This window comes from Andrographis paniculata, unplaced genomic scaffold (genome assembly GCF_009805555.1).
Source record: "Andrographis paniculata isolate CXL003 unplaced genomic scaffold, ASM980555v1 Contig66END, whole genome shotgun sequence".
Lineage (NCBI taxonomy): Eukaryota > Viridiplantae > Streptophyta > Magnoliopsida > Lamiales > Acanthaceae > Andrographis > Andrographis paniculata.
The window spans coordinates 4,860,378-4,878,999 of record NW_026137602.1 but is presented as its reverse complement, the minus strand read 5'-3'; the positions used below and the strand labels follow the sequence as shown (position 1 = coordinate 4,878,999).

The window sequence follows — 18,622 nt, the reverse complement described above, 5'->3', positions numbered from 1 at the left end:
ATTATCTTTAATACCTATTTGATATTTAATCCTTTTTATTTTGTTGGAAATTTTGACCTAACTGAGATAATTCATCAATAAAGTTTGATAGTTGACCAACTTATTAGCACGGCCTATGGACTTGACCCAAACCGTTTAATGCAAACACTTTAACCGTAAACTCAAATTAAGTTCATCAAACGGTGAGACGTCTCTCGCTTGAGTTTTGGGTCAATTTATTTTTATTTATATTAATACTAAAATACAAGACAAAAGAAAAAAATTTTTTCACACAAAAAATTAATAATTATTATTTATTAATCTCAGTGTAAAAAGTAAATGTATACGTTACAAAATTCACATTAATATTTAAGAGAAATATTTGAAATTGGTTGTATATTTTTATTGCCCCGTCGATGATTTTATAAAAAAATTTATTTCTTACAAAATATCTAAAAATAATAAAAAATATTATTATATCACTTTCACAATTTCACATAATGTTTTTATAATTCTTAATAGCTAATATCAAAACAATCAAAATCATAAAAATTAAAAGAATAAAATACAAATATTAGCCAGACTTGTCAGGCCCGAACCCAAAATTTCATTCCAATAGCCCGGTCCATAGTCTCAATCGAATCCACAGAGCGTGGCCCATTTCTATGTCAATCTCAGCCCAATTCCATGTCGGGCCAGGCGTACACTCCCACCCACGTACATGGATCTACAAAAGCAGACCGGCCCAATCAATTCACGTGGCCCGGCCCGGCCGCGGCGTGACAAAATATTCCACCTCTGTTAATAATAATAATAATAAAAATGAAGGCGTACGTTTCTTCACGGGAATTCGGGGAAAATTGGGTTTGGATTTGGTTTTTGTTTGAATTTTGGAATTAGTTTGGATTTTGTTGTTTCTAAAATTTATATTGTATAATTTTATTATGAATTTCTATTATACCTAATATATATATTTAAAATTTTATTTATTTGGATTATAAAAAATTTTATTTTCTATAAAATAATATATATAGTATATATATATTTTTTTCATTTAATTATAATAAATATTAAATAAAATTTTAATTTATTATTAAAAAAAAAAAAAAGGGTTTGGCCCAATTTACCGTGCACAGTAAATTGGGCCAAACACCTGAAATTGCCCCCAACAAATTGAACGCGAAATCGGCAAGGAACCTAAAGTCGGCTCCATCGCAGTTCTCAGTGTTTGCAGTCGGTCGACGGCGGCGGAGTGCGGCGGTTTGCTGCGTTTGAACAATGCCAGAGCTTCCGGAGGTGCAGGCGGCGCGCAGGGCGGTGGAAGAACACTGTGTGGGGAAGAAGATCAATAAATGCACTGTAGCTGATGATTCGAAGGTAATCGACGGCGTCTCCCCGAAGGACTTGGAATCAGCGCTCGCCGGGAAAACTATAGTCGCCGCGCATCGGAAGGGGAAGAATATGTGGCTCGAGCTTGATTCACCTCCTTTTCCCACGTTTCAATTCGGTACTTTCCTTAAACCCTAAATTCCTTCCGTTACTGTTTTCTTCATCATCGATTAGTCCTTAATGTTATTGCCACTTTCGTTTTAGCTGATGATTCGAAGGTAATCGACGGCGTCTCCCCGAAGGACTTCGAATCACCGCTCGCCGGAAAACTATAGTCGCTGCGCATCGGAAGGGGAAGAATATGTGGCTCGAGCTCGATTCACCTCCTTTTCCCACGTTTCACTTCGGTACTTTCCTTAAACCCTAAATTCCTTCCGGTGCTGTTTTCGTCATCATCGATTAGTCCTTAATGTTTTTGCCACTTTCGTTTTCCAAATGTTGATTGTTATGGTGGCGCCTGGAATTATTCGATAAATTTAAAGCTATCACTACCGGAGTTTCAGATTTACTCCTTGCAGAACTATAGAAGTCTCCTGCATTTTCAATTTCAATTGCATGTTGATTATATGCTGCAAAAATAACAGAGTAAAAAACTTGATTGGATTGGAAGCATGCTTTCTGAACTGGTGGTTTGAAACTGAGATATGCTTCTTGTTTGCTTAATTTCTATGTTTTGATGATTCAAAGTGGGGGATAAACATTGGGGCTTTTTTTAGAATTGATCGTCATTTATTTTATGAAGGAATGGCTGGGGCTGTATATACCAAGGGAGTTGCAGTCACTAAATATAAGTGGTGACATATTTACGGTCGCAAGATTGGAACACGCTATTGAAAATTAACCCTAATGCATTATTTTTACGATAGAGGTGTGCCCGCATCCTGTTTCAGGTTGCTGAGTGGTTTCCTATTTTAGACACCCAACGAGAAATGAGATCTTCAATTGGTTTAAGTTTTATTCGGGAAGCTTAATATAATATACTAGAATCAGGAATTTACTGTGTATGATACGTACGTATATGTATATTTTGGAGTAATGCTATGGAGTTGAGAATCTGAGAATGGTTTCAAAACTGTGCAGGGTGGAGTTTATGTGGATGATACCAAAACTGATTCTAATATCATCGATTAAGATTCCAATTATTTTTGCTGTGTTCGACAACTTTCATGTACTGATGAAAATTTAACACGTTGGAGTAATATAAAACTTATTGTGTCTGAGACAATGCAAGGCTGTACCATCTTTATTTTTTAGGTTGTCAGTTTTCAAGATTGTGTTTTTACTGATTACGAGTTTACGGCAGCATGTGCTATTATTGACAGGTCTGCTGTAAAGGATACAGACGAGTGGGCCTCTAAGTATTCTAAGTTATTTGTTCAAGTGAGGTTCTGTACCTTGATTTTTTGATCGAAACTTCTAATTCTTAATGAATCAAACTGCAAATTTTTGCTTGTAATGGTGAAAGAAGACCTCATGCTTGTCCTATTTTCGTGTTCTCATAGGTCTTTAAGTTTTAGACTATGAAATATATATAATGCATTTGATGCTATTATTACATTAATATTAATCTGTGTTTCCATTTGTGATTCAGCTAGATGATGGTTTGGAATTCTCTTTCACAGAAAAGAGGCAGTTTGCTAAAGTCCGTCTAATAGACAATGTAAAGTGGTAACTTTACGTTCATCGTATTGTTTCTGTTCATCATATTCATCCTTCCAAGATATTTCCATAACAATGCTTCTCACAGCCGATTTCTGCTCCCCCTATCTCTGAGCTTGGTCCTGACGCATTAAAGGAGCCCATGACGGAAGATGAGTTCTACAGTGCTTCAATATAAAATATATAACAATAAATAGAGAATTGTGTCATCTATTATATATATTGATAGGGATATTGGATTTGTATTTCATTCATCCTCGCTATCTATCCTTAAGCTTGTAGCAGCTAGCACACTTTATAATTATTTTGTGTTGTTGGAATATTGTTAGGTTTGAAGAAATTATATACCTCTGAAATTACGAAGGAGGTTCACTTCTACTGCTGAAATTGATCTCAGGCTCATGTATATACTTGATTTCTGATTTGTTGCTCAATTTTTGTTTGAGTTTCTTCTTGTTGTTATGAAAATTTGACATTATTAGTAAGTACAGAAAACATTTTCATCTTGTGCGGGACTGCATTTTAAGATCATAGATCATTTCATACCAACTTGTAACTTGAGAGCAGCAGTATTGGTGTTTATCAATACACTTAGTGCACTCAAATCTAAGGTGTCACCGGCAACAGAAGATTGTGGGGTGCAAAAATGGATGGTGGGTGTAGCTTGTGGGGTAGGGGATAATGGCTTAAATCTGGCTTCATGCTAATTGTGAAATTTTGAAGACAGTAAGATGTGATTTCTATTAAGATCTTTAATTTTATTTATACATGTTCCTTGTTCGGTCATACCAAGCATTTCTCTCGTCATTTTTTTTTCCTTTCTATTAGCTATGTTTTTCGAAGATTTGTTCATTCTTCGCTTTTTGTTCAGTAAATTACCATTGTCCTTGCTCATTGATTGTTCGTTGTACACGCCCACCTTTGTTTGTGTTATTTTAATCTATAATATATGATTTCAGGGAGGCTCATCTAAACCGAGCCAAGTGAATGACGAATCGAATCGTTGTTAAAAAAAATCATGAATATTTTATATCTCAAATGAGGCAATGACTTGAAGTTATGGTTTATGAATGATAGATGAAGAGGAGAGCAAATCAACCTACAAAATCGGTTATCTATGTATTGTTTGCATGTCAAAATATTGATATTTTAGTAATGAAGAAATAGTCTGAATATTCGATGTATGTGCTGGAACTTGGTACTCATGTAGGTAGAAAAGTGGACAAAGACTTCTTCTATTATCTTCTCCGAGTAACGAATTTAGCCTTAGATGCTTTCATGACTTGTATCATTTTCTTTGTTTAGCTAGTTTCAACTTCTGTTTCCTACCTTGATTTCCACAACTAATACCTTATCCTAATTTATATATTTTTTTCTTGTTATCTGCAGCCAAGTCCACTTTTTACAAAGCGGTTGGCGGCTTTTAAAATGTGCCTTGATCATGGATCTGAACATAAAAAGCCACCAGAATAGTTGCCAATTTTACTTCAGGTAGCAACATTTTAGTTGAATATAAACACTACCTATATAAGTTTGCAATATAATAACAATTGTAAAATTCCGGTATTCATGTGTATGTATATTCTATTTGAATATGGGCACTATTTATGTAGTTGTTATGCTCTGCTTAATAATTTTCTCGCGGGCATTTGTTTGTTCCCCATGAATTGTGTTGGCATATTAAAGATGGTATGAACAGATTGTTTGCGAGCGGGTACTAAGTAGTCTTAGTTTAGAGAATATGATAAACTCTATTTCGTAATAATAATGCTTTGGGCAATTTCATGATAACAGTTATATGAAAGATTAGTGTTAACATGATTTGTGATTTTTTTACTTAAATCTCTTACTTCCAGGAGGTATATGTGAAAGCATTGGAAAAGGACTTCTCTGATGCACCATTGCAGTTTGATACAAAGGTGTTATTGGAAAAAACTCCAGCATATCGGTGGATTCAAATTTTCAGGTATCTTACTTCCATTATTTGAAAAAGTTGACATTTTATTTGGCAAAAAAAGATGGCAATTTCAGGTTGTTATTACTCCCGCCACGCAAAAAATTAGTGCAATATGTTTTTGCGTAGGATGGAGTAATATTTTTTTTTGGGGCTGGCTTGGGTTGTTTTAAAATTCAAGCCCGATAGGTCCGCCTAATTATGAATTGGGCTTGAAAATCAAAACCCTGCCCTGGCCCGGCACCGGGCCAGGCTAGCCACATACTAAATACACTAAACAAGGGTATAAAATTTAGAAACAAAATTACTCCATGCAAGTCGCGGGACGTAAACGAAAATAGTATATATGCATAGAAAACCATTTACCTTGGGTTTAAAATCGAGTTCGAAGGATCTTCGCGGATCCTCTCGTCTCCCATAAGCTTTACCTGCAAAAAAAAAAAAAGTTGAAAAACAAGTTAGTATAAAATTTAAAAACAAAATTAATGCATGCAAGTCCCGGGACGTAAACATGATTCTATTACTATATGCAAGATAATAAAATAAATGTAAAACGTAAATTAAAGAAAAAGTACGAGATTCTCCCTATTATGGGATCGGTCGTCCGATCATCCGGCCATTTTCTCTCGTATGCATCTGAAAAGATTTAAAATAGATATTAGTATATATATATGCATAGGAAACAATAAAATAAAATAAAAATCACTTACCTTGGGTTTGAAATCGAGTTCGAAGGATCTTCGCGCATCCTCTCGTCTCCTATAAGGTTTACCTACAAAAGAAAAACACTTAAAAAACAAGTTAGTATAAAATTTAGAAACAAAACTAATGCATGCAAGTCCCGGGACGTAAACATGATTCTATTACTATATCCAACATAATAAAATAAATGGAAAGCATAAATTAAAAGAAAAAGTACGGGATACTCCCTATTGTGGAATCGGTCGTCCGATCATTTTCTCTCGTATGCATCTAAAAAGATTTAAAATAGATATTAGTATATATATATATATGCATAGGAAACAATAAAATAAAATAAAAATCACTTACCTTGGGTTTGAAATGGAGTTCGAAAGATCTTTGCGCATCCTCTCGTCTCCTATAAGCTTTACGTGCAAAAAAAAAAACACTTGAAAAATAAGTTAGTATAAAATTTAGAAACAAAACTAATGCATGCAAGTCCCGGGACGTAAACATGATTCAATTACTATATGCAACATAATAAAATAAATGGAAAGCATAAATTAATAGAAAAAGTACGAGATACTCCCTATTGTGGGATCGGTCGTCCGATCACTTTCTCTCGTATACATCTAAAAAGATTTAAAATAGATATTAGTATATACATATGCATAGGAAACAATAAAATAAAATAAAAATCACTTACCTTGGGTTTGAAATCGAGTTCGAAGGATCTTTGCGCATCCTCTCGTCTCCTATAAGCTTAACCTGCAAAAAAAAAACAATTAAAAAACAAGGTAGTATAAAATTTAGAAATATAATTAATGCATGCAAGTCCCGGGACGTAAACATGATTCTATTACTATATGCAACATTATAAAATAAATGGAAAGCATAAATTAAAAGAAAAAGTACGAGATTCTCCCTATTATGGGATCGGTGGTCCGATCATCCGGCCATTTTTTCTCGTATGCATCTAAAAAGATTTAAAATAGATATTAGTATATAATTATATGCATAGGAAACAATAAAATAAAATAAAAATCACTTACCTTTGGTTTAAAATGGAGTTCGAAGGATCTTCGCGCATCCTCTCGTCTCCTATAAGCTTTACCTACAAAATAAAAACACTTAAAAAATAAGTTACTATAAAATTTAGGAACAAAATTAATGCATGCAAGTCCCGGGACGTAAACATGATTCTATTACTATATGCAAGAAAATAAAATAAATGGAAAGCGTAAATTAAAAGAAAAAGTAGGAGATACTCCCTATTATGGGTTCGGTCAATATCTTTCGAGTTCGAAGGATATTCGTGGATCCTCTCGTCTCCCATAAGCTATACCTACAAAATAAAAACACACTAAAAAAACAAGTTAGTATAAAATTTAGGAACAAAATTAATGCATGCAAGTCCCGGGATATGCAAGAAAATAAAATAAATGGAAAGCGTAAATTAAAAGAAAAAGTAGGAGATACTCCCTATTATGGGATATCCTTCGAGTTCGAAGGATATTCGCGGATCCTCTCGTCTCCCATAAGCTTTACCTACAAAATAAAAACACTTAAAAACAAGTTAGTATAAAATTTAGAAATAAAATTAATGCATGCAAGTCCCGGGATATGCAAGAAAATAAAATAAATGGAAAGCGTAAATTAAAAGAAAAAGTAGGAGATACTTCCTATTATGGGATATCCCTCGAGTTCGAAGGATATTCGCGGATCCTCTCGTCTCCCATAAGCTTTACCTACAAAATAAAAACACTTTAAAAATAAGTTAGTATAAAATTTAGGAACAAAATTAATGCATGCAAGTCCCGGGATATGCAAGAAAATAAAATAAATGGAAAGCGTAAATTAAAAGAAAAAGTAGGAGATACTCCCTATTATGGGATATCCTTCGAGTTCGAAGGATATTCGCGGATCCTCTCGTCTCCCATAAGCTTTACCTACAAAATAAAAACACACTTAAAAAACAAGTTAGTATAAAATTTAGGAACAAAATTAATGCATGCAAGTCCCGGGATATGCAAGAAAATAAAATAAATGGAAAGCGTAAATTAAAAGAAAAAGTAGGAGATACTCCCTATTATGGGATATCCTTCGAGTTCGAAGGATATTCGCGGATCCTCTCGTCTCCCATAAGCTTTACCTACAAAATAAAAACACTTAAAAAACAAGTTAGTATAAAATTTAGGAACAAAATTAATGCATGCAAGTCCCGGGATATGCAAGAAAATAAAATAAATGGAAAGCGTAAATTAAAAGAAAAAGTAGGAGATACTCCCTATTATGGGATATCCTTCGAGTTCGAAGGATATTCGCGGATCCTCTCGTCTCCCATAAGCTTTACCTACAAAATAAAAACACTTTAAAAATAAGTTAGTATAAAATTTAGGAACAAAATTAATGCATGCAAGTCCCGGGATATGCAAGAAAATAAAATAAATGGAAAGCGTAAATTAAAAGAAAAAGTAGGAGATACTCCCTATTATGGGATATCCTTCGAGTTCGAAGGATATTCGCGGATCCTCTCGTCTCCCATAAGCTTTACCTACAAAATAAAAACACACTTAAAAAACAAGTTAGTATAAAATTTAGGAACAAAATTAATGCATGCAAGTCCCGGGATATGCAAGAAAATAAAATAAATGGAAAGCGTAAATTAAAAGAAAAAGTAGGAGATACTCCCTATTATGGGATATCCTTCGAGTTCGAAGGATATTCGCGGATCCTCTCGTCTCCCATAAGCTTTACCTACAAAATAAAAACACTTTAAAAATAAGTTAGTATAAAATTTAGGAACAAAATTAATGCATGCAAGTCCCGGGATATGCAAGAAAATAAAATAAATGGAAAGCGTAAATTAAAAGAAAAAGTAGGAGATACTCCCTATTATGGGATATCCTTCGAGTTCGAAGGATATTCGCGGATCCTCTCGTCTCCCATAAGCTTTACCTACAAAATAAAAACACACTTAAAAAACAAGTTAGTATAAAATTTAGGAACAAAATTAATGCATGCAAGTCCCGGGATATGCAAGAAAATAAAATAAATGGAAAGTGTAAATTAAAAGAAAACGTAGGAGATACTCCCTATTATGGGATATCCTTCGAGTTCGAAGGATATTCGCGGATCCTCTCGTCTCCCATAAGCTTTACCTACAAAATAAAAACACTTAAAAAACAAGTTAGTATAAAATTTAGGAACAAAATTAATGCATGCAAGTCCCGGGATATGCAAGAAAATAAAATAAATGGAAAGCGTAAATTAAAAGAAAAAGTAGGAGATACTCCCTATTATGGGATATCCTTCGAGTTCGAAGGATATTCGCGGATCCTCTCGTCTCCCATAAGCTTTACCTACAAAATAAAAACACTTAAAAAACAAGTTAGTATAAAATTTAGGAACAAAATTAATGCATGCAAGTCCCGGGATATGCAAGAAAATAAAATAAATGGAAAGCGTAAATTAAAAGAAAAAGTAGGAGATACTTCCTATTATTGGATATCCTTCGAGTTCGAAGGATATTCGCGGATCCTCTCGTCTCCCATAAGCTTTACCTACAAAATAAAAACACTTAAAAAACAAGTTAGTATAAAATTTAGGAACAAAATTAATGCATGCAAGTCCCGGGATATGCAAGAAAATAAAATAAATGGAAAGCGTAAATTAAAAGAAAAAGTAGGAGATACTCCTTATTATGGGATATCCTTCGAGTTCGAAGGATATTCGCGGATCCTCTCGTCTCCCATAAGTTTTACCTACAAAATAAAAACACACTTAAAAAACAAGTTAGTATAAAATTTAGGAACAAAATTAATGCATGCAAGTCCCGGGATATGCAAGAAAATAAAATAAATGGAAAGCGTAAATTAAAAGAAAAAGTAGGAGATACTCCCTATTATGGGATATCCTTCGAGTTCGAAGGATATTCGCGGATCCTCTCGTCTCCCATAAGCTTTACCTACAAAATAAAAACACACTTAAAAAACAAGTTAGTATAAAATTTAGGAACAAAATTAATGCATGCAAGTCCCGGGATATGCAAGAAAATAAAATAAATGGAAAGCGTAAATTAAAAGAAAAAGTAGGAGATACTCCCTATTATGGGATATCCTTCGAGTTCGAAGGATATTCGCGGATCCTCTCGTCTCCCATAAGCTTTACCTACAAAATAAAAACACATTTAAAAAACAAGTTAGTATAAAATTTAGGAACAAAATTAATGCATGCAAGTCCCGGGATATGCAAGAAAATAAAATAAATGGAAAGCGTAAATTAAAAGAAAAAGTAGGAGATACTCCCTATTATGGGATATCCTTCGAGTTCGAAGGATATTCGCGGATCCTCTCGTCTCCCATAAGCTTTACCTATAAAATAAAAACACACTTAAAAAACAAGTTAGTATAAAATTTAGGAACAAAATTAATGCATGCATGTCCCGGGATATGCAAGAAAATAAAATAAATGGAAAGCGTAAATTAAAAGAAAAAGTAGGAGATACTCACTATTATGGAATATCCTTCGAGTTCGAAGGATATTCGCGGATCCTCTCGTCTCCCATAAGCTTTACCTACAAAATAAAAACACTTAAAAAACAAGTTAGTATAAAATTTAGGAACAAAATTAATGCATGCAAGTCCCGGGATATGCAAGAAAATAAAATAAATGGAAAGCGTAAATTAAAAGAAAAAGTAGGAGATACTCCCTATTATGGGATATCCTTCGAGTTCGAAGGATATTCGCGGATCCTCTCGTCTCCTATTAGCTTTACCTACAAAATAAAAACACTTAAAAAACAAGTTAGTATAAAATTTAGGAACAAAATTAATGCATGCAAGTCCCGGGATATGCAAGAAAATAAAATAAATGGAAAGCGTAAATTAAAAGAAAAAGTAGGAGATACTCCCTATTATGGGATCGGTCGTCCGATCATCCGGCCATTTTCTCTCGTAACCATCTAAAAAGATTTAATATAGATATTAGTACGTATGTATGCATAGGAAACAATAAAATAAAATAAAAATCACTTACCTTGGGTTTGAAATGGAGTTCGAATGATTTGCGCGGATCCTCTCGTCTCCTATATGCTTTACCTACAATAGAAAAACATTTAAAAAACAAGTTAGTATAAAATTTAGAAATAAAATTAATGCATACAAGTCACAAAACAACAAAATGTTACCAATAGTTGTGTTATTATTGGAAGTTGGAACCCCTCAACCAAGTCATGCTTACAAAATATCCATAAATCTTAGCTAGTATTTTGTTTTCCTTGAAGTGGATCGAATCGAGTAATTAATTACCAAACCTTGAGAAAGAAATATGTCTTTTGCATGTAATAGCCTCTCGACACTCAATCAAAACATAATGAACAATAAATAATATATCAAGAATAATAATACATAATAATTTCTTAAGAAATTAACCAACAACCGTATGTATGCTCTAATAATTTCTTTTTCTTTTTCATTCCATCAATATTATTTTATTTTTGGACCGCTGTGTGTAAATGAATTCCTGAGGGCTTAGGGCATTATCAAGAATTGAAATTCTTGATCGAATAAAAAAGAGAGTAAGGAAGAAATCATCTTACCATCATCCTCTCCTCTTCCACGATCTTGATTCTTGAACTTGAACAGGGAAGTTCCACAATCTTGATTCTTGAACTTGAACAGGGCAGCCTACCATGGCGAGAGATTGAATTGATTATTGAAGATGGCTGCGAGTAGGCAGAGGAGGAGGAGGAGAAGTGGTGGCGCAGCCATGGCCGGAGAGACTTGGGAAGGGACAGAAAGTGGGTGTATCCGTTGAGAGAGGGAGAGGGAGAGGGAGAGGGAGTGAACAGGGCAGTTCCACAATCTTGATTCTTGAACTTGAACAGGGCAGCGCGAGAGATTGAATTGATTATTGAAGATGGCTGCGAGTAGGCAGAGGAGGAGGAGGAGGAGTGGTGGCGCAGCCATGGCCGGAGAGACTTGGGAAGGGATAGAAAGTGGGTGTATCCGTTGAGAGAGGGGGAGGGAGAGGGAGAGGGAGAGGGGGAGAGAGGAATTAGCGATGGAGGATCAAACTGGGTTTCTTTAGTTGTTTTAAAATAATTTATAGAAAATTAAAAAATATATAGTTTTTATTTGTTAGTAAAAATATATAAAATAATTTTGATATTTGTATTTTATGTATAAATTAATTATATATTTATAATTTATATAAATATTAAATATATTTGATTACCTTCACTATAATAAACAAAAATATTTTTAAATTTATTATTATATGCTTAAAACATAGTTTGTTAAGTTTAATTTCAGTTAATGGAAATTAAAAAATTAAATTTATAAATTTAATTTTGGATCAAATAAAATCAATTTACAATGTAATTTGTAAATAAAACCAATTTACAATGTAAAATAAATTTTTTATTCCTCACAAAAATGTTGTTTAAGCAGAGTCAATCAGTTTAGTAGAACTTTTTTTTTATTATTATAAATGAATTAATAATATTATTTTAGAAATATATACATTAAATTGTATAGAGATATACTAAAGATTTTTGAGCTATATTTTTATATTTAAATTGATTTTTTTAAAGGAAATTTCAATATTTTCTTTTAAAAGCAGCACATAATATACATATATATATATATATAATTAGTCAAATTTTATTCTATAAATAATTTTAACAATTTCATAGTTCAAGTTTGAATTTTCTTTTAATTTCATTTGCCTTAGTACGACTACGGGTTATTGTTCAAAAAGACCGAAAACCTGAGATCCAAGCTTATACAGATGCAGACTGAGCGGGAAATCCAATAGACAAGAGGTCAACCCCCGGATATTTTACACTCGTTGGAGGGAATCTTGTCTCATGGATAAGTAAGACACAAAGGGTTGTGTCTCTCTCGAGTGCAGAAGCTGAGTTCAGAGGAATTAAAAGTGGACTTACAGATATGCCGTATTTTCTGTGACAACAAGGCTGCAATTAGTATATCGGAAAATCCAGTACAGCATGACAGAACCAGACATGTTGAGGTTGACTGACACTTCATGACGCTACCTTTTGTGCGATCAGAAGATCAACTGGCTGACATCCTTACCAAAGCAGTAGATTCCAAAAGTTTCACAAGGGTTCTTCACAAGTTAAGCATCGAAAGATCCGTCGCTTCCCTTGAGGGGGGGGGGGGGGGTTGGTTGGAAAAAAAATCATAACAATTAGAATATGTCAAAAATCAATCAGAAATAAATTAGAGTGTAAATTTATTTGTTCCCATAAAATTGTAATCACTTCTCTATGAAAAGAAGTTGTATAGAAGATTGAAAAAGAATATATAAAAATACAAGAGCAAATTAATCCCAAACCCAATGCTGCCGGCTTTGAGACATGACTACAAACAATAATCCATTAATAAAAGCATGAGATCTCAACAGACAGTGCTGAATATGATATGTATTAATAACTCAAACAAGCCACTCATAACTCTCTCTGTCTGTGCAGTAAGTAAAAGATCGACATGACTTTGGTACACGGCATATGGCATACAAGTACGTACTTACATACTGAAAAAGCATACAGGTAGTAGGGAAACCATCCCTAAAGAAAAAAAACTTAAGTGAAGAAACTCGACCAGACCTTCAAGGGAAGGCTTGCCTGGCTGACCACCAATTGTGAATAAACCTTCACTACTGGTAGTACATAAGCTGCTGCTGGAAACCGCCATCGTATATTGCTTGGCTAGCAGTAGGAGGCATTCCCTTCAGAGCATGCTGTCCCTGTGGATGCATGAGAGGATGAACCCCGGCCGTCTTACTCATCGCCAGTTGTCGCTCGTATGCTAAAATGTCAACTGCAGAGATTCCTGGCAAGGTGGCAGGAGCAGGTGGAGGAAGGGGGTTTGAGGCTGTTCCGGGTGGAGTTGGCTTGCTTCCCCACGAGCACTTCAGGAGAAAATATTGATTATCATTCTAAATTAAGAAGAAACAAACACAACCAAAAGGACCTAGAGGAAAATAAAGAGAGCAGCAGAAAATCTTTAGAAAGTAATTTTTCAGCTACATGACATCCACAATTTTTCAACAGAAAATCAAAATGGATCATTTCTCAGTAAAATTCTTCTTCGTAAAACTGTCCCAACCAAAAGAGGGAACTCATCCATGTAGCTAGCTATGTAGAGCTAAAGACAAACCTTAATTTGTTTTCCGCAGAGGAATGACTGAGCATTTCCCAACGAAATAGCCATAGCTGCCTCTTGATGGGTGCTGTATCGAACAAAACCAAATCCCTTATCTCGCTGGATCCTAACTTCCTCAATTGATCCAGCACCCAGTGCATGGAAGTGGCGATGGAGATCAACCTGGGTCACCTGCCAACAGAACCAAGAGAATAAAGCTTTACAAAGACGAAAAATCTCTATACAAAGTATTCAGGAAGAGAAGTGTTTTCCTAACTACCATTGTATCCATTTATACAAATTTAGCACATGCAGATTAATTGTATGCTCTGTAGAATTACATCTTTCTAGAAAAAGGGAAGAAGTGAGAGTGGAAGACATGTAAAGATAACATACCTCTGGAGCAAGGTTGCCAACATACACAGTGGTATACTGAGGGTTATTTTCAGGAGCATCACTACTTGCTGCCTCTTTAACATCTTCTGTAAAAGAAAGGCTCTGTGAGCATCTGTTATCTCAGGTGACATGGGCAAGCACAATATAATGCACAGAATGAATACAGCAACTTGACAACATATGACAATGTGAAAGAGACAATCTCATATAAGTAGGGAATATTGCTAAGCACATTCACTGGTGCAAAGATCTTTATTGAAAAAAGTGAACAGGCAAAGAAATTAAATTAAATGGCTAAACCAACTTCTTCTCAAAATCTATACACTCTGCTTCATCTTGTCATCGCCCTAGTTGCTTATGCAAAGTTGGTTATTGCCAAGTATATAAATAAGGTAGAAGAATTTGAATATAACATACTGCCAAAATTTTATTTTATCTAAAAGAAATCATGTTTAATATCATTTATATAACTACTAAGCTCTTTCACTCAACGATGTTGCAACTTGCGATTAATACCCAACCCTTATTACAGTAAAGTTTAGCCAAATTTTCTTAATATCAAACTCTTTCCTCCACCATACTGACCTGAAGAGCTATTTGTAAGTTCTACAACGCTTTTAGAATCTGAACTCTGCTTGTCATCACTGGTTCCAGCACCTTTTGTGGCCCAGTTGCAACGTATCTGTCTACTGCCAAGCCATTTTCCTGGCGCATCATATAAGCTATAGTAAGAAAACTAAAATACTTACTAAAAAACAATTCTAGTGTGCAAACAAAATTTCATTTAGATGCATAAAATATATTAAGAGAAATTCATCTAAATGTTCTCACCAGTCAAATCATTTATTGCACTTTGTGCATCCTGGAAAAAAAAAAAAAAAAAAAAAGAATCAGCTAAGCTAACAAATCCAAACTCACGATCACGAAGACATACCTGCTGATTCCGGAAAGAGACGAATCCAAAACCCCTGGAACGCCCAGTTTTCTGATCCCACATAACCCTTGCATCACTACAAACAACAAGAGGCATTCAGCATTACTAAAATTGGATATGCAACACAAAATCAACACATAGATACTTTCTCGAAATATGGTTCAGACAATTCTAAGTCAGTTTCCTTAATTTTTGAAAACCAGAAGCCCAACAGGCTAGTGACTGGTGGACAATGTACACATCTTTATAGATAGTATGCATCCACACACAGAGAGAACAAGAGGGAGGTAGGTACTTACGAACAACTAGGGAAAACAGAAAAGCAAGCATACAACATGTTATCAGTAACCTCCGGGCTCAGATCACCAACAAAAATGTTGAAGTGGCCTAAAGATGGAAAGGGAAAAAACTTCTGTTAATAAGAATACTGGCACACAGAATATGCTTTATACGAGATCATCAAATTAAAGCTCACTTGATGTATCCTCTCTCTGCCCACTTGCATATGCCCAGTTAACTTTGATGGGCTGACCAAACCTGATTGTCACAAAATTCATTATCATGTCAAGTTGAAAAGCAAACTGAGATCAAAACTTCAAAGATCCCAACTTACAGATGCCTTCCATTGAGCGTTAATATAGCAAGTGCAGCTGATCTGCGGTCAAAATAATGAATAAAGCCATAGGAGGACTGCATGAAGCAAAAATACATCCAATAAATGTTGGTGTCATAAAAAGAGCTTGTGTGTTGTGTATACACAAAGTGCACACATATTTATATTATCGGTTAAAAGAATACTTCATAAGAATAGCACCTTTTCTTTTCTAATGAGCTTACAGGCCTCCACAGGTCCAGTACTAGCAAAAACTTCTTGCAGAAGTGCTTCAGTGACCTGTGTGTGAATGTTCCCAACATACCTACATTTTCCCCAAAATAAAAGATTTTCAAGTACAAAATGATAAGGCAAACATTAACTTTGAAGACAGCAAATATCACATAATAAATGGACCGTAAATTGGGAAAGAAAATGAATTAAAGCACACCAGCTCTGTAGCATTTGAGTTAAGAAATTAGGAAACAAAAAGGACATGGACCAGAATGAATGACACAAATACTAATGCACAGCCACGGGAATTAACTAAAAGAAAAAACAACTTAAAATTCGACACAAAGACACAAGTTGCACAAGTGTGTAACAAGGAAGAAGAAAAGTGGGGAAAAAATGTCTGAACAACACTCACACAATGCGGCATGTAGTTGGATCAAACCCAGGAGGGATATTTCCACTTGGAATTGCCTCAATCTGCAAAATTGAAGGGCGAGGGGAGAAAATGAAAATAAAGGAAAAAGAAAAAGATTTCCCTAAAGCATCTGCATGTATCAACCAACCAAAAGGATAAAAATCAAAGAAGGGAAAGGGAAAAACCAACTCATACAGTATGGTGGTTGAAGTGCTACTAATGAAGTAAAATAAAAACTAAAAAGAAAAGGTGCAAAAAACTTAAAATGAATTCTCTCTATTTCTAACTACATGCCTCGAGTCAATAAATCTTTAAAATGTCACGTTATGCAATTAACTACATTCTATCACAATCACAGGGCAAATTCCCTTAATCAACAGAATACCAAGCCAGCCCTTCCATCAAAGCAGAATTTCATAATCTCAACCACCAATGATAATGATGCTCTAAACTTGTGCCATTATCCACACTTCTAAATGGAAAATTGCATCACTACTCTTACTCTACATCCACACATGTAATACACTATGGATATCTTTTTCCCTCGATATATTGAACTTATGTGCTAAAAACCTCTTGAATTTCAAACCCGACAAATTCCTTAGTGCAACTAGATTTGATGTTCGTTGAGTTTACACATACATCAATGTACTTATAAAGCTTTCACCTTGTTCCCTTTAAAAGAACAGAAGTACATAGACAGTTGATTAAAGAGTCTCCGAGTGCATTCAATAGTCACACGGGCAATTCAACCACTACTTCAAGAGTGTTTTTGTCATAGAAAATTCAATTGCAGTCAACAAACCCAAAACCTACTCATCAGCGCAACAAAAGAGTAGAGGAGACACGAAAACTCAATGGCAAGGCAATATCAATTCATCAAATCAAATGGTACACCCCAACTTGCTTTAGATAAGAAGAAAACTGACCACCCATAAGATCCCCATCACAAGAAAGAAATATCCCAGGCCAAGAATCAGCTAACTAAAGATTAACCCATCATCCACTTCAATAACGTAAAATCCACACACCCCGATCACTTTCCACAAAATTAAAATAAAATGAAGAAAAAAATGAAGAAACCTGCGGAGCAGCTAATATCCCGGGGTGATGATAAAGCGATTGCTGCTGAAGCAGAGCTTGTTGCATCAACGCCTGGTGCTGCTGCTGCTTCATCCTCTGATTCTGCATTTTTCAATGAATTAAACCGATAGCTTGATCAATTGAAACGATCGGATAAGAATGTCAGTCCTAGGGCTTGTTTGGAGAGAGAATGGCAAAGGTTAACACAATCGAACGGTGAAAGGCCAACAGAAAAAAAAGGAAAAAAAAAAAAAAATAGAGAGGGAAAAGAAAAAAGAAAAACAAAAAAGGAAAGAGTGCTTCTCACACTCATAAAATCGGAGCATTGAGCAGTGAGGGTAGGGCCTATTTATAGCAGAGCTTTTAACGGGTCGTATTGTATTATGTATTCGGCCCAATATCTATTTTTATTTTATTACTTTATGGGTTTGCTTGATCAGTGATTTTAAATTAATTTGAAATTAAGTATACATCTAAATTTTTATTTAAATAAAACTCTCTCCATCGTGTGGGAATTGAATCTTTTAATTAGGGACAGGGTATTTAAAGTAGGGATGTTTAATTAGTTAATAATAATGAGTTATGATATTATTATATTATTTTTTATGTAATTAATAATATTTATAATTTTAAAGTAAATTTAATATATATGTTTAAATATTTAAAAATATATGCAATATAGATATCAGCATAAAATTTTCTATAAACAAGTAAATAAAAAAATATTTTTTTATTTATAATTAAAATAAATCAATTTAAAAGATGTATAATTTTAAATATAAATAAAAATATTTATTTTTTTGAGGAGAAATAGAAATAAAGAGATTTTGAGTAAAGCTAAATCATTTACGATGTTGTATGGTATATAGTTAATTAAGTTGATTTATATTTGTTAAATATGTTTTGATTTAATAATTTTTACCAAAAATAAAAATATATCAGCTGTTATGGGACAAACAAATGAAAATAGTATCAATTATAGTAGAAAGAGAAAGTATTTTAATATAATATTTTATAAAAAAAATAATTTATTTTTATTAAAAACTTATGTCAAGTAAATAATATTAATTTGATTTAAAATATTAAAAGAATAAACTCTATGACTTCAAACATTATAACATTTTAAATAATATAG

At 33.9% G+C, this 18,622-nt stretch overlaps 1 protein-coding gene and 2 long non-coding RNA genes across 40 annotated transcripts; 1 reads left to right on the top strand and 2 right to left on the bottom strand.

The window, feature by feature from the left end:
* Positions 1–539: 539 nt before the first annotated feature.
* On the bottom strand, positions 540–11,395 carry LOC127262816 (uncharacterized). 29 transcript variants are annotated; one of them, XR_007841303.1, is made up of 12 exons: positions 11,262–11,395; positions 10,700–10,761; positions 10,440–10,625; positions 9,850–10,035; positions 8,640–9,241; positions 7,342–7,629; positions 6,715–6,776; positions 6,369–6,638; positions 6,032–6,294; positions 5,692–5,953; positions 5,348–5,617; positions 2,874–3,149 (listed from the first exon to the last, which is right to left on the bottom strand). It is a non-coding gene; the product is annotated as an uncharacterized LOC127262816 (long non-coding RNA). The 29 variants fall into 29 exon arrangements; XR_007841302.1 differs by lacking the exon at positions 9,850–10,035 and adding an exon at positions 9,427–9,629 and having other exon boundaries at positions 8,640–9,225; XR_007841306.1 differs by lacking the exon at positions 9,850–10,035 and having other exon boundaries at positions 8,640–9,225.
* On the top strand, positions 1,349–11,485 carry LOC127262818 (uncharacterized). 8 transcript variants are annotated; one of them, XR_007841307.1, is made up of 8 exons: positions 1,349–1,486; positions 1,573–1,715; positions 2,691–2,748; positions 2,960–3,028; positions 3,116–3,430; positions 4,417–4,518; positions 4,884–4,993; positions 11,344–11,485. It is a non-coding gene; the product is annotated as an uncharacterized LOC127262818 (long non-coding RNA). The 8 variants fall into 8 exon arrangements; XR_007841309.1 differs by having other exon boundaries at positions 2,960–3,036; XR_007841308.1 differs by having other exon boundaries at positions 2,672–2,748.
* Positions 11,486–13,047: 1,562 nt separating this feature from the next.
* Positions 13,048–17,780, bottom strand: LOC127263006 (oligouridylate-binding protein 1B). Of its 3 annotated transcripts, none has more exons than XM_051291915.1 (12): positions 17,488–17,780; positions 16,405–16,466; positions 15,978–16,080; positions 15,777–15,853; positions 15,639–15,700; positions 15,463–15,550; positions 15,164–15,239; positions 15,061–15,091; positions 14,815–14,934; positions 14,230–14,315; positions 13,849–14,025; positions 13,048–13,600 (listed from the first exon to the last, which is right to left on the bottom strand). In XM_051291915.1, the coding sequence occupies exons 1-12, from the start codon at positions 17,593–17,595 to the stop codon at positions 13,346–13,348; spliced, it is 1,245 nt and encodes a 414-aa protein (XP_051147872.1). In that variant the 5' UTR covers positions 17,596–17,780; the 3' UTR covers positions 13,048–13,345. The 3 variants fall into 3 exon arrangements, with proteins under 3 accessions (XP_051147872.1, XP_051147873.1, XP_051147874.1); XM_051291916.1 differs by having other exon boundaries at positions 15,777–15,818; positions 17,488–17,574; XM_051291917.1 differs by lacking the exon at positions 16,405–16,466 and having other exon boundaries at positions 15,777–15,818.
* Positions 17,781–18,622: the final 842 nt, after the last annotated feature.